This window comes from Eriocheir sinensis, chromosome 69 (genome assembly GCF_024679095.1).
Source record: "Eriocheir sinensis breed Jianghai 21 chromosome 69, ASM2467909v1, whole genome shotgun sequence".
Classification (NCBI taxonomy): Eukaryota; Metazoa; Arthropoda; class Malacostraca; order Decapoda; family Varunidae; genus Eriocheir; species Eriocheir sinensis.
The window spans coordinates 6344155-6359154 of NC_066577.1; the positions used below are offsets into that span (position 1 = coordinate 6344155).

At 44.0% G+C, this 15000-nt stretch overlaps 1 protein-coding gene across 1 annotated transcript in view; it reads right to left on the minus strand.

Annotated features, from left to right (window-relative positions):
* LOC126988509 (integral membrane protein GPR155-like) overlaps nt 1-14642 on the minus strand; it is a 21477-nt gene extending 6835 nt beyond the window's left edge. Inside the window, 11 exon segments of the mRNA XM_050846698.1 lie at nt 204-343; nt 1245-1437; nt 3416-3515; nt 4609-4764; nt 5425-5590; nt 8984-9105; nt 9902-10114; nt 11855-12131; nt 12703-12822; nt 13797-13984; nt 14380-14642. Of these exon segments, the coding sequence (XP_050702655.1) occupies nt 204-343; nt 1245-1437; nt 3416-3515; nt 4609-4764; nt 5425-5590; nt 8984-9105; nt 9902-10114; nt 11855-12131; nt 12703-12822; nt 13797-13930 (1621 nt within the window). The 5' untranslated portion in view covers nt 13931-13984; nt 14380-14642.
* Between the last annotated feature and the right edge of the window lie 358 nt (nt 14643-15000).

Consider the following 15000-nt stretch of genomic DNA (forward strand, 5'->3'; position numbering starts at 1 on the left):
CTCTCCCTCTCTCCCTATACCCACTGAAGAGGCTGACCCATAGCATTAGAAGGGACACAATGGCCTGGGTTGAGCCGTACACACTCAATCTGGACATCAATTCCTCCCACTTTCTTTCCCTCGCTGTCAATCTCACTCTCACAAACACACACACTCTCTCTCTCTCTCTCTCTCCCCTCCTCTCCCTCGCTCTCTATACTCACTGAAGAGGCTGAACCAGAGGAGTAGAAGGGACACAATAGCCTGAGCTGACCCGTATTGGAAGTTTGGGTCATGCTTGTCAGCCACTTCTGTTTCCTGCTGGACCATCAATATCAGCACTGTTACCAACACGGCCGGGAGTCTGGAAAGTTGGGAAGTTTTGTTTAGTGAGCGCAACATCTGTGGTCATATGCCGGAGAGAGACAGAAGGGGAAGGAATTATAGGAGAAGGGAACAGACCCCAGGAGACAGGAAAGTTTGGAAAGTTTCGTTTAGTCGGCGCAACATCTGTGGTCATATGCCGGAGAGAGACAGGAGGGGAAGGAATTATAGGAGAAGGGAACAGACCCCAGGAGACAGGAAAGTTTTGTTTAGTCGGCGCAACATCTGTGGTCATATGCCGGAGAGAGACAGAAGGGGAAGGAATTATAGGAGAAGGGAACAGACCCCAGGAGACAGGAAAGTTTTGTTTAGTCGGCGCAACATCTGTGGTCATATGCCGGAGAGAGACAGAAGGGGAAGGAATTATAGGAGAAGGGAACAGACCCCAGGAGACAGGAAAAAGTTGGAAAGTTTTATTTAGTCGGCGCAACATCTGTGGTCATATGCCGGAGAGAGACAGGAGGGGAAGGAATTATAGGAGAAGGGAACAGACCCCAGGAGACAGGAAAAAGTTGGAAAGTTTTGTTTAGTGGGCGCAACATCTGTGGTCATATGCTGGAGAGAGACAGAAGGGGAAGGAATTATAGGAGAAGGGAACAGACCCCAGGAGACAGGACACAACCCTCGATTAATACCTGGTACCCATTCACTGCTGGGGGGTGGACAGGGGCGTGGGGCATCGGAAAAGCCACCCAAATTTCTCCACTCCGCCCGGGAATCGAACCCAGGCTCTCTCGATTGTGAGCCGAGTGTGCTAACCACTGCACCACGAAGCCCCAAGCAAACAGGTTACACTAATTGGAAGTTGCTATTACACCCCAGGACACATTATCACACCCTTCCTACAGCCCCCAACACCCCAGAACACAGCACGCACTCACCCCCATCCCACAATAGCGAGGAACGGTCTGAGGCGAAGGACGAAACACAGCGACTTCCAGCGTAGGAGAAAGAGTGTGATCGCGAGGAGGGCCGTCCATAGTCTCGAGGCAAACACACCCCAGGAGAAGAGGACGAACTGCAGGTAGAGTTTCCAGGTGTGGCTACACTCCAAAACAGACCACAGCAACGCACCTGGGGAAAGGAGGTTAGGTTAGGTTAGGATATAGAGAGATAGATGGATATTTAGGTTAGGTTAGGTTAGGTTAGGATATAGATAGAGAGATAGATATTTAGGCTAGGTTACGTTAGGATATAGATAGATATTTTGGTTAGGTTAGGTTAGGTTAGGTTAGGACATAGATAGAGAGATGGATATTTAGGTTAGGTTAGGTTAGGACATAGATAGATAGATGGATATTTAGGTTAGGTTAGGTTAGGTTAGGACATAGATAGAGAGATAGATATTTAGGTTAGGTTAGGTTAGGTTAGGACATAGATAGAGAGATAGATATTTAGGTTAGGTTAGGTTAGGTTAGGATATAGATAGATAGATATTTTGGTTAGGTTAGGTTAGGTTAGGATATAGATAGATAGATATTTTGGTTAGGTTAGGTTAGGTTAGGTTAGGTTAGGACATAGATAGATAGATGGATATTTAGGTTAGGTTAGGACATAGATAGAGAGATGGATATTTAGGTTAGGTTAGGTTAGGTTAGGACATAGATAGAGAGATAGATATTTAGGTTAGGTTAGGTTAGGACATAGATAGATAGATAGATATTTAGGTTAGGTTAGGTTAGGTTAGGTTAGGACATAGATAGATAGATAGATATTTAGGTTAGGTTAGGTTAGGTTAGGACATAGATAGAGAGATAGATATTTAGGTTAGGTTAGGTTAGGTTAGGACATAGATAGATAGATAGATATTTAGGTTAGGTTAGGTTAGGTTAGGTTAGGACATAGATAGATAGATAGATATTTAGGTTAGGTTAGGTTAGGTTAGGTTAGGACATAGATAGATGAATGTTTAGGTTGGGTTAGGTTAGGTTAGGTTAGGTTAGGACATAGATAGAGAGATAGATATTTAGGTTAGGTTAGGTTAGGTTAGGACATAGATAGAGAGATAGATATTTAGGTTAGGTTAGGTTAGGACATAGATAGATATAGATATTTAGTTTAGGTTAGGTTGGGTTGGGTTGGGACATAGATAGAGATAGATATTTAGGTTGGGTTAGGTTGAGGACATAGATAGATAGATAGATGTTTGGGTTGGGTTAGGTTAGGTTGGGACATAGATGGAGAGATGAATATTTGGGTTGGGTTGGGTTAGGTTGGGACATAGATAGAGATGGATATTTAGGTTAGGTTAGGTTGGGTTGGGACATAGATAGATGTTTGGGTTGGGTTAGGTTTGGGACACAGATGAGATAGATGTTGGGTTAGGTTGGGTTGGGACATAGATAGAGATAGATATTTAGGTTAGGTTAGGTTAGGACATAGATAGAGAGATAGATATTTAGGTTAGGTTAGGTTAGGACATAGATAGAGATAGATATTTAGGTTAGGTTAGGTTAGGTTAGGACATAGATAGAGAGATAGATATTTAGGTTAGGTTAGGTTAGGACATAGATAGAGAGATAGATATTTAGGTTAGGTTAGGTTAGGACATAGATGTTGGGACATAGATAGAGATGGATATTTAGGTTGGGTTAGGTTGGGTTGGGACATAGACAGAGAGATGGTTAGGACATAGATGAGAGATAGATATTTAGGTTGGGTTAGGTTAGGTTGGGACATAGATGAGAGATGATGTTTAGGTTAGGTTAGGTTGGTTGGGTTAGGTTAGGACATGAATAGATATTTAGGTTAGGTTAGCTTAGGTTAGGTTAGATAAGGTTAGGTTAGGGAATGTTAGGTTAGGTTAGCTTAGGTTAGGTTAGGTTAGAGAATGTTAGGTTAGGTTAGCTTAGGTTAGGTTAGCTTAGGTTAGGTTAGATAAGGTTAGGTTAGCTTAGGTTAGGTTAGGTTAGATAAGGTTAGGTTAGAGAATGTTAGAATCAATTTAGGTTATGCTGTACAAATCTATCTTGAACACATTAACTCCTTTTCTGCTGAACTGTTTACATGAAAAAACAAACAAAGGAACACACACACACACACACGCACTCACCGACGCAAGCCACACACTGGGAGATAGCAAGGCACATGGTTACAAAGTGCGGGACCTTCCTCCACTTCTTGCTCAGTAGAAAGACGATCAACACCCACACCTGTTGACGAGAGGGAGGGAAAAGTGAGGTTAAGGTAAGGTACACTAGCCCCCCTATCCTCCACCCCACCTCTGTCTATCCTCCCCCCCACCTCTGTCTATCCTCCCCCCCACCTCTGTCTATCCTCCCCCCACCTCTGTCTATCCTACCCAGCGCTGTGAAAGTGTCGTACTCTGAAAATACAGTTTATCATTTTTAGGCCCCAAGACTGTCATAACCACACACATCATCGTCATCATCATTTCGTCGGTTCTGAGTCTTCCTGAGCAACTGGACGCTATGGCTCTCCTCCATTCCGCTCTGTCTTCCGCCCAATGCTTGTCCAATCCCATCACTGCCAAGTCTTCCTGTGTACAGCTTCTCCATGTTTTCCTAGGTCTACCAAATGGTCTCCTGCCTTCTACCTCCAATTTCTCCCAGCACTGTGTCCTCCCCTGCTCTCTTTACATGTCCAAACCATCGGAGTCTTTCCCTTCTGAGCACTGTTTCCTACCTCCAATCTCTCCCAGCACTGTGTCCTCCCCTGCTCTCTTTACATGTCCAAACCATCGGAGTCTTTCCCTTCTGAGCACTGTTTCCTACCTCCAATCTCTCCCAGCACTGTGTCCTCCCCTGCTCTCTTTACATGTCCAAACCATCGGAGTCTTTCCCTTCTGAGCACTGTTTCCTACCTCCAATCTCTCCCAGCACTGTATCCTCCCCTGCTCTCTTTACATGTCCAAACCATCGGAGTCTTTCCCTTCTGAGCACTGTTTCCTACCTCCAATCTCTCCCAGCACTGTGTCCTCCCCTGCTCTCTTTACATGTCCAAACCATCGGAGTCTTTCCCTTCTGAGCACTGTTTCCTACCTCCAATCTCTCCAACACTCCCAGCACTGTGTCCTCCCCTGCTCTCTTTACATGTCCAAACCATCAGAGTCTTTCCCTTCTAAGCACTGTGTCCTCCCCTGCTCTCTTTACATGTCCAAACCATCGGAGTCTTTCCCTTCTGAGCACTGTTTCCAGGTCCTCTACTCCACATCTGTCAGCCACATCAGCACTGGACGCCCTATCCTATTCCATCCACCCTTCCGCTCCGTCCCGCTCCACTCACCGTTGATATAAGCCCCACGATGGACACATTGAGCAGAATAGCCTCCAGCTCCTTGACGTAATCTGCTGGGTTGATGTGGACCAGCGTGACCATCTTGGCGGAGACGAACATGAGAGGAGCCGAGAGGAAGGTGCACGCTACCATAGACGATGCCATCTGTTTAGGGTGAGAAGGTGCGTTAGTGTGTGTGTTAGGGTGCGAAGGGTGTGTGTTAGGGTGAGAAGGGTGCGTTAGTGTGTGTGTGTTAGGGTGAGAAGGGTGCGTTAGTGTGTGCGTTAGGGTGCGAAGGGTGTGTGTTAGGGTGAGAAGGGTGCGTTAGTGTGCGTGTTAGGGAGAGAAGGGTGCGTTAGTGTGCGTGTTAGAGAGAGAAGGGTGCGTTAGTGTGTGTGTGTTAGGGTGAGAAAAAAAAGTATATATAAAAAATGAATGAAAAATATTAAGAAAAGAGAAAAAAAAAGAGATATCAGGTCAACGGCATCTGTTTAGGGTGAGAAGGTGCGTTAGTGTGTGTGTGTGTGTGTGTGTGTGTGTGTGTGTGTGTGTATAAAGGAAAGGAAGGAGAGGGGGAAAAAAAAAATGTATAAAATGAAAGAAAAATTTAAGAAACGAGAAAAAAAAGAAGAAATTTGGAGAAAGCAAAATAAAAACAAAGATGAAATTGAGGAAAAAAATTAAGAAAAGAGAAAAAACAAAACAAGAAAGACAAAAAGAAAAAAAAGATGAAATGAATGAAAAAAAAGAAAAAAAGATCTCTCTCTTTCTCTCTCTCTCACCCCTCCCCCCCACACACACACACACACGCACACACACACTCACCAGGTCCACAGCAACATTGTACTGCGTAGCGAACACGAACACTCCAGGTGCCGTCGGGAAAGTGCCGTACAAGAATCCATAGTTTGAGAAATCCGCCGTCTCATTCGCACTCGACCCGGGCTGGAGCAGGCTGACGACCTCCCTAGTGACCAGCGGCAGGATCAGGCTGGGGGGGGGGAGGAGAGAGGGGGTTGAATTCCATGTGTTTGTCGATAAGAGGGTTTGATTCTATGGGTTTGGTCAGTAAGAGGGTTGAATTCTATGGGTTTGGTCATTAAGAGGGTTGAATTATATGTGTTTGGTCATTAAGAGGGTTGAATTCTATGGGTTTAGTCACTAAGAGGGTTGAATTCTATGTGTTTGGTCATTAAGAGGGTTGAATTCTATGGGTTTGGTCATTAAGAGGGTTGAATTCTATGGGTTTGGTCATTAAGAGGGTTGAATTCTATGTGTTTGGTCATTAAGAGGGTTGAATTCAATGGGTTTGGTCATTAAGAGGGTTCAATTCTATGTGTTTGGTCATTAAGAGGGTTGAATTCAATGGGTTTGGTCATTAAGAGGGTTGAATTCAATGGGTTTGGTCATTAAGAGGGTTGAATTCTATGGGTTTGGTCATTAAGAGGGTTGAATTCTATGGGTTTGGTCATTAAGAGGGTTGAATTCTATGGGTTTGGTCATTAAGAGGGTTGAATTCTATGTGTTTGGTCATTAAGAGGGTTGAATTCTATGGGTTTGGTCATTAAGAGTGTTGAATTCTATGGGTTTGGTCATTAAGAGGGTTGAATTCTATGGGTTTGGTCATTAAGAGGGTTGAATTCTATGGGTTTGGTCATTAAGAGGGTTGAATTCCATGGGTTTGGTCATTAAGAGGGTTGAATTCTATGGGTTTGGTCATTAAGAGGGTTGAATTCTATGGGTTTGGTCATTAAGAGGGTTGAATTCTATGTGTTTGGTCATTAAGAGGGTTGAATTCTATGGGTTTGGTCATTAAGAGGGTTGAATTCTATGGGTTTGGTCATTAAGAGGTTGAATTCCATGGGTTTGGTCATTAAGAGGGTTGAATTCTATGGGTTTGGTCATTAAGAGGGTTGAATTCTATGGTTTGGTCATTAAGAGGTTGAATTCTATGTGTTTGGTCATTAAGAGGGTTGAATTCTATGGGTTTGGTCATTAAGAGGGTTGAATTCTATGGGTTTGGTCATTAAGAGGGTTGAATTCTATGTGTTTGGTCATTAAGAGGGTTGAATTCTATGGGTTTGGTCATTAAGAGGGTTGAATTCTATGGGTTTGGTCATTAAGAGGGTTGAATTCTATGGGTTTGGTCATTAAGAGGGTTGAATTCTATGGGTTTGGTCATTAAGAGGGTTGAATTCTATGGGTTTGGTCATTAAGAGGGTTGAATTCTATGGGTTTGGTCATTAAGAGGGTTGAATTCTATGTGTTTGGTCATTAAGAGGGTTGAATTCTATGGGTTTGGTCATTAAGAGGTTGAATTCTATGTGTTTGGTCATTAAGAGGTTGAATTCTATGGGTTTGGTCATTAAGAGGTTGAATTCTATGTGTTTGGTCATTAAGAGGGTTGAATTCTATGTGTTTGGTCATTAAGGGTTGAATTCAATGGGTTTGGTCATTAAGAGGGTTGAATTCTATGGGTTTGGTCATTAAGAGGGTTGAATTCTATGTGTTTGGTCATTAAGAGGGTTGAATTCTATGGGTTTGGTCATTAAGAGGGTTGAATTCTATGGGTTTGGTCATTAAGAGGGTTGAATTCTATGGGTTTGGTCATTAAGAGGGTTGAATTCTATGGGTTTGGTCATTAAGAGGGTTGAATTCTATGGGTTTGGTCATTAAGAGGGTTGAATTCTATGGGTTTGGTCATTAAGAGGGTTGAATTCTATGGGTTTGGTCATTAAGAGGGTTGAATTCAATGGGTTTGGTCATTAAGAGGGTTGAATTCTATGGGTTTGGTCATTAAGAGGGTTGAATTCTATGTGTTTGGTCATTAAGAGGGTTGAATTCTATGTGTTTGGTCATTAAGAGGGTTGAATTCTATGTGTTTGGTCATTAAGAGGGTTGAATTCAATGGGTTTGGTCATTAAGAGGGTTGAATTCTATGGGTTTGGTCATTAAGAGGGTTGAATTCTATGGGTTTGGTCATTAAGAGGGTTGAATTCTATGGGTTTGGTCATTAAGAGGGTTGAATTCTATGGGTTTGGTCATTAAGAGGGTTGAATTCTATGGGTTTGGTCATTAAGAGGGTTGAATTCTATGGGTTTGGTCATTAAGAGGTTGAATTCTGGGTTTGGTCATTAAGAGGGTTGAATTCTATGTGTTTGGTCATTAAGAGGGTTGAATTCTGTGTTTGGTCATTAAGAGGGTTGAATTCTATGGGTTTGGTCATTAAGAGGGTTGAATTCTATGGGTTTGGTCATTAAGAGGGTTGAATTCTATGTGTTTGGTCATTAAGAGGGTTGAATTCTATGGGTTTGGTCATTAAGAGGGTTGAATTCTATGGGTTTGGTCATTAAGAGGGTTGAATTCTATGGGTTTGGTCATTAAGAGGGTTGAAGTCTGTGGTTTGGCATTAAGAGGGGTGTATTCTATGGTTTGGTCATTAAGAGGTTGACTTCGATGGGTTTGGTCATTAAGAGTGTTGAATTCTATGGGTTTGGTCATTAAGAGGGTTGAATTCTATGGGTTTGGTCATTAAGAGGGTTGAATTCAATGGGTTTGGTCATTAAGAGGGTTGAATTCTATGGGTTTGGTCATTAAGAGGGTTGAATTCTATGGGTTTGGTCATTAAGAGGGTTGAATTCAATGGGTTTGGTCATTAAGAGGGTTGAATTCTATGGGTTTGGTCATTAAGAGGGTTGAATTCTATGTGTTTAACAATTAGAGGGTTTGATTCTATGGGCTTTGTCATTAAGAGGGTTCGATTCTCCTTTCCTTGGGGTTTAGAGTGTTGAATTCCATGGTTGTGTATTTCATAGGTAGGGTTTAATTCCATGTTTCAGAAGATTCAAGTAGATAGAGTTTCATTTATAAGGTTCAATTCTCCTACAAGTCAATCCCTTCTTAAAGATATATATAAGAGCTGGACAGATATCACTTTTACCAACATATGTACCCAACTTAGCCCCACTCAGGCACATATGGAGGGAACTCTTGCATAAGGGATTTGGACAGTGTAGGGATGAAAGAGTGAAGATGCTGGTTAACTCTTGCATAAGGGAGTTGGACAGCACAGGGATGAAAGAGTGAAGATGCTGGTTAACTCTTGCATAAGGGGTTTGGACAGTATAGGGATGAAAGAGTGAAGATGCTGGTTAACTCTTGCATAAGGGAGTTGGACAGTACAGGGATGAAAGAGTGGAGATGCTGGTTAACTCTTGCATAAGGGAGTTGGACAGCACAGGGATGAAAGAGTGAAGATGCTTGCTAACTCTTGCGCCAGGGAGTTGGACAGCACAGGGATGAAAGAGTGAAGATGCCAGTTAACTCTTGCATAAGGGATTTGGACAGCACAGGGATGAAGGAGTGGAGATGCCCCTATACTCACGTTTTGGTGGCTATGAGGATGCCAGGGAGGACCAGACCAGAGCCACGGAGGGTCTGAACCTTTCCCACCATACGCAGACCCAGGAGGAAGAGTGCCGTTGCCGAGAAGGCCTGGCCGAGGACCTGTTGACATGGAGGTGGTGAGGGTGGTGGTGGTGGTGGTAGTGGTGGTGATGGTGATGGTGGTTAAGTTCTGTCTCTCTCTCTCTCTCTCTCTCTCTCTCTCTCTCTCTCTCTCTCTCTCTCTCTGTCTGTCTGTCTATCTATCTATCTCATTCAGTCAAGGAAGAGAAGCAAGGAGGAGGAGGAGGAGGAGGAGGAAGAGTGAGGGTAGATGAAGAGGAAGGAGGAAGAGGAAGAAGAAGGATAAAGTATGTCAGAATGAGGTAGGGAGATTAGGGAGATTAAGATGGTGGGGGTGGTGAAAGAAAGGGAGAAGGAGGGAGATAAGGGAGAGAATGACTTTAAGGAAGGGAGGAAGAATGACTTTAAGGGAGGAAGGGAGGAAGAAGAGGGAGAGGGAGTGTGTAAGAGAGGAAGAATGAGGGAGAGAATGACTTTAAGGGAGGAAGGAAGGAAGAAGAGGAAGATAAGGGAGTGTAAGGGAGGGATAAGGGAGAGAATGACTTTAAGGGAGGAAGGAAGAAGGAAGAAAGGAAGGAAGGGAGGAAAGAAAGAAAGAATGAAAGGAAGGGAGGGAGAGAGAGAGAGAGAGAGAGAGAGAGAGAGAGAGAGAGAGAGAGAGAGAGAGAGAGAGAGAGAGAGAGAGAGAGAGAGAGAGAGAGAGAGAGAGAGAGAGAGAGAGAGAGAGAGAGAGAGAGAGAAAATGATAAACACATACAAAACACACACACACACACACCTTACCCCTGCCCCTGCCCCCCCCCCCACACACACACCCCACCCCCCCCTTACATACCTTCAAGATCCCCTCCAGTATATTGGGAAGGGTATGACTGAAGACGAAATTTCCCAAGATCCCGAGAGTGGTCATAAGGACTATGGGATTGAGCAGAACGTCCTTTCCGATGTGGAGGGCAAGCCGGCATCCATTCTCCTTCTTCCCGCCCTCCACCCCCATTCCGTTTCCTCCTCCGCCATCTTGCTCCATCTTCCGTCTCCGCTTCCCGATCTGTGGAGGGAAGGAAAGTGAGGTTAAGTTAGGTTAGGTTGGGACAGTATAGGGATGAGGGATTTGGACAGTATAGGGATGAAAGAGTGAAGATGCTGGTTAACTCTTGCATAAGGGGTTTGGACAGTATAGGGATGAAAGAGTGAAGATGCTGGTTAACTCTTGCATAAGGGATTTGGACAGTATAGGGATGAAAGAGTGTAGATGCTGGTTAACTCTTGCATTAGGGATTTGGACAGTATAGGGATGAAAGAGTGAAGATGCTGGTTAACTCTTGCATAAGGGATTTGGACAGTATAGGGATGAAAGAGTGAAGATGCTGGTTAACTCTTGCATGAGGGATTTGGACAGTATAGGGATGAAAGAGTGAAGATGCTGGTTAACTCTTGCATAAGGGATGAAAGAGTGAAGATGCTGGTTAACTCTTGCATAAGGGGTTTGGACAGTATAGGGATGAAAGAGTGAAGATGCTGGTTAACTCTTGCATAAGGGGTTTGGACAGTATAGGGATGAAAGAGTGGAGATGCTTGTTAACTCTTGCATAAGGGATTTGGACAGTATAGGGATGAAAGAGTGGAGATGCTGGTTAACTCTTGCATAAGGGATTTGGACAGTATAGGGATGAAAGAGTGAAGATGCTGGTTAACTCTTGCATAAGGGATTTGGACAGTATAGGGATGAAAGAGTGATGATGCTGGTTAACTCTTGCATAAGGGGTTTGGACAGTACAGGGATGAAAGAGTGAAGATGCTGGTTAACTCTTGCATAAGGGGTTTGGACAGTATAGGAATGAAAGAGTGAAGATGCTGGTGAACTCTTGCATGAGGGATTTGGACAGTATAGGGATGAAAGAGTGAAGATGCTGGTTAACTCTTGCATAAGGGGTTTGGACAGTATAGGGATGAAAGAGTGGAGATGCTGGTTAACTCTTGTATAAGGGATGAGAGAGTGAAGATGCTGGTTAACTCTTGTATAAGGGATGAGAGAGTGAAGATGCTGGTTAACTCTTGCATAAGGGATTTGGACAGTATAGGGATGAAAGAGTGGAGATGCTGGTTAACTCTTGTATAAGGGATGAAAGAGTGAAGATGCTGGTTAACTCTTGTATAAGGGATGAAAGAGTGAAGATGCTGGTTAACTCTTGCATAAGGGATTTGGACAGTATAGGGATGAAAGAGTGAAGATGCTGGTTAACTCTTGTATAAGGGATGAAAGAGTGAAGATGCTGGTTAACTCTTGCATAAGGGATTTGGACAGTATAGGGATGAAAGAGTGAAGATGCTGGTTAACTCTTGCATAAGGGATTTGGACAGTATAGGGATGAAAGAGTGAAGATGCTGGTTAACTCTTGCATAAGGGGTTTGGACAGCACAGGGATGAAAGAGTGAAGATGCTGGTTAACTCTTGCATAAGGGGTTTGGACAGTATAGGGATGAAAGAGTGAAGATGCTGGTTAACTATTGGGGATGAAGGAGTGAGGATGCTGGTTAACTCTTGCAGAAGGGATTTGGACAGTATAGGGATGAAAGAGTGAAGATGCTGGTTAACTATTGGGGATGAAGGAGTGAGGATGCTGGTTAACTCTTGCAGAAGGGATTTGGACAGTATAGGGATGAAAGAGTGAAGATGCTGGTTAACTCTTGCATGAGGGATTTGGACAGTACAGGGATGAGCTAAACACACACACACACACACACACAGACCCCCCCCTCCCCCCCACCCACCCCCACACACACTCACCTCCATCAAAATGAATCCAAGAGGGTTAAGGAAGACCAGGGATATGGGTGCGACCAGATACAGGTACGAGGCAAAATCCGGGTGCGTTTTCCCGTAGAGCGCGGCGATGATGGGGTATCCTAGGGCGAAGTCATTGCTTTGGGTACAGAAGATTGCGAACAGACCGGCCCGCCCCGTGTCCACCGGCCGGTAGACAAGGAGGGTGACCACAACCACGACAGCGAACACGACCGCCTTGCTGATGCAGATTGACGCTAGGAATGTCCAGTTGACGGCGCTGTGGGGGGAGGAAGGGAGGTGGTGATGGTGGTGGATGGGATGGGATGGGATGGGATGGGAGGGGAAAGGAAGGGAAGGGATGGGAAGGGGAGAAAATGGAAGGGAAGGGATGGGAAGGGGAGGAAATGGAAGGGAAGGGAAGGGAAGGGAAGGGATGGGAAGGGGAGAAAATGGAAGGGAAGGGAAGGGAAGGGATGGGAAGGGGAGGAAATGGAAGGGAAGGGAAGGGAAGGGATGGGAAGGGGAGGAAATGGAAGGGAAGGGAAGGGAAGGGATGGGAAGGGGAGGAAATGGAAGGGATTGAAAAGGAAGGGAAGGAAAGGGAAGAGAGAGAGAGAGAGAGAGAGAGAGAGAGAGAGAGAGAGAGAGAGAGAGAGAGAGAGAGAGTATATATATTGTAAAAAAAGGAAAAAGAAAAAGAAAATAAATAGGGCAATGCCAAAATGTAGAGGTCAACAAACTATCAATGTCAATCTCTCTCTCTCTCACCTGCAGTCCAGTCAACCAACCATCAATGTCAATCTCTCACCTGCAGTCCAGTCAACCAACCATCAATGTCAATCTCTCACCTGAAGTCCAGTTGAGCCATGGACATAAAAATCAGCGAGGGGAGACTGAAGGTTCCGACAAAGGTGTTTAAGCCCTTGGCCTCGGTCTGGGAGATGAGGTTACAGCGCCCCGCCAAATACCTGTGGAGAGGGTGAGGTCAGGTGAGGTTAGGTCGCCCGTCAATCACTAATTCACTAACCCAAACGCCAATTTCAGGAACTGCTCATCAATTACCTGTAAGAATGTTGCGAAGGTTACTAAGCTGACATGTTTTTTTATAGATTTTTTGATAATTTATTGATATTATTTTGTGTATTTATATTTCTGTGGTTTTATTAAATATACTACTTCTTCGCTTAAATCTCTTTATATCTATCAATGTCTATCTGTTGGTAATGTTTAGAATTCATCCGTGTTCTTATAAATCTATCGAACACCTTGTATAACTAAGTATTTCTCCATGTATAAACTTTAATTAACATCCTATCTATCTGTCTATGGGTAAGGTTAGAGTCTATTCGTGTCTGCAACTTTCTAAATAGTGACTCATCTATCTGTCTATCTATCTATCTGTCAGTCTATCAATAAGGTTAGGTAAGACTTGGCCATTCATAAATCTTCTATGCTATTTATCAAGCTGTCATTCAGTGTGTGTGTGTGTGTGTGTGTGTGTGTGTGAAAGTGTGTGTGTGTGTGTGTGTGTGTGAAAGTGTGTGTGTGTGTGTGTGTGTGTGAGAGCGAGAGAGAGAGCGAGAGAGAGAGAAATATAGGAAGTATAGAAAAAATGAGGTTAGGAGGGAATGAGGGAGCGAGAGAAGGAAGGAGGGAGAGAAGGAGGGAGGGAGAGAAGGAAGGAGGGAGAGAAGGAAGGAGGGAGAGAAGGAGGGAGGGAGAGAAGGAGGGAGAGAAGGAAGGAGGGAGAGAAGGAAGGAGGGAGAGAAGGAAGGAGGGAGGGAAGGAAGGAGGGAGAGAAGGAGGGAGGGAAGGAGAGAGTAAGAATGACATTGCTCCGGAAACACACACACACACACACACACACACACAGCTCTGGTTTGAGAATACTACTACTACTACTATTACTACTACTACTACTACTACTACTACTACTACTTACCCACAAAGTATGATGACGAAGCACTCAATAACAGCAGGGTAGAGGTTTGAGAAGGCAACATCCTCCCCTGAGAAAAGCCCCAGGCCCTCCCCAGTGGCGTCCCCCCCTGTGATGTTGACCCCTGGGGCGCTCATGTTGGCTCCCCCAGGTGAGTCGTCCACCCCGAGGTATTCCAGCTGCCCGTATGCCTGTGGGGAGGGAGGGACATGGGTGAGAGAGAGAGAGAGAGAGAGAGAGAGAGAGAGAGAGAAGGGAAAGAGAGGAGTAGGAGGAGGAGAAGATTAAGAGGAAGAAGAAGAAGAAAATGAAGAAGAGGAGGAGGAGGAGGAGGAGGAGGAGAAGCAGAAGAAGAGGAGGAGGAGAAAGAAGAAGAAAAGGAAGAAAAAGAAGGAAAAGGAAGAAGAAGAGGAGGAAGAAATATTAAAACAAAAATGAAAATCACAAAAAATATATTACCATGATATTACAATTTACATCACACGGAGAAATTTCAATAACAAACAATATATAAGGTCACATACAAACTCTCTCTCACTCTCTCTCTCTCTCTCTCTCTCTCTCTCTCTCTCTCTCGTGTACTCACAACAAATGCAGCAACCCATATCAAAGTCTTCACTATCTCCCAATATTTATTCTTCTTCATCGTCAACATTTCATCACTAATTTATCACAGAGGGGTCAAAGGTCATGTTCTTGGCTCTCAAGGTCATTGCCAACTCTTCCTCTACCACTGGAAGGTCAAGTGTTTCTTGTTTACACTAGTTTTCTTTATATAGAACAAGGCCGCCTATGTTTAGCAGCCAGTCCCTTAAATACCCTTTGTTACCACACATCTGACCAACACCCACGGACTCAGGTGACGGGGACGACCACCGACGCACCTACATCGCTTTCCTATACAGATAAACTGATATATATATATATATATATATATATATATATATATATATATATATATATATATATATATATATATATATATATATATATATATAGCAGGCAAAGCGCCATCTGGCCAAAAATGCGATTTTGTGGTATAACACTATTTTGACCCTTCGCTTTATAAGCGAGAAATGTCGGTTTGTACAAAACTGCAGTGGAAATAGGCCTGGGAGTCCTTCAAAATAACCCTACATTATCACCTCACGAGTTGAAAGTGAGATAAGAAAGCAGTCATGACGAAAATGTACAGGCGCCAATAGCA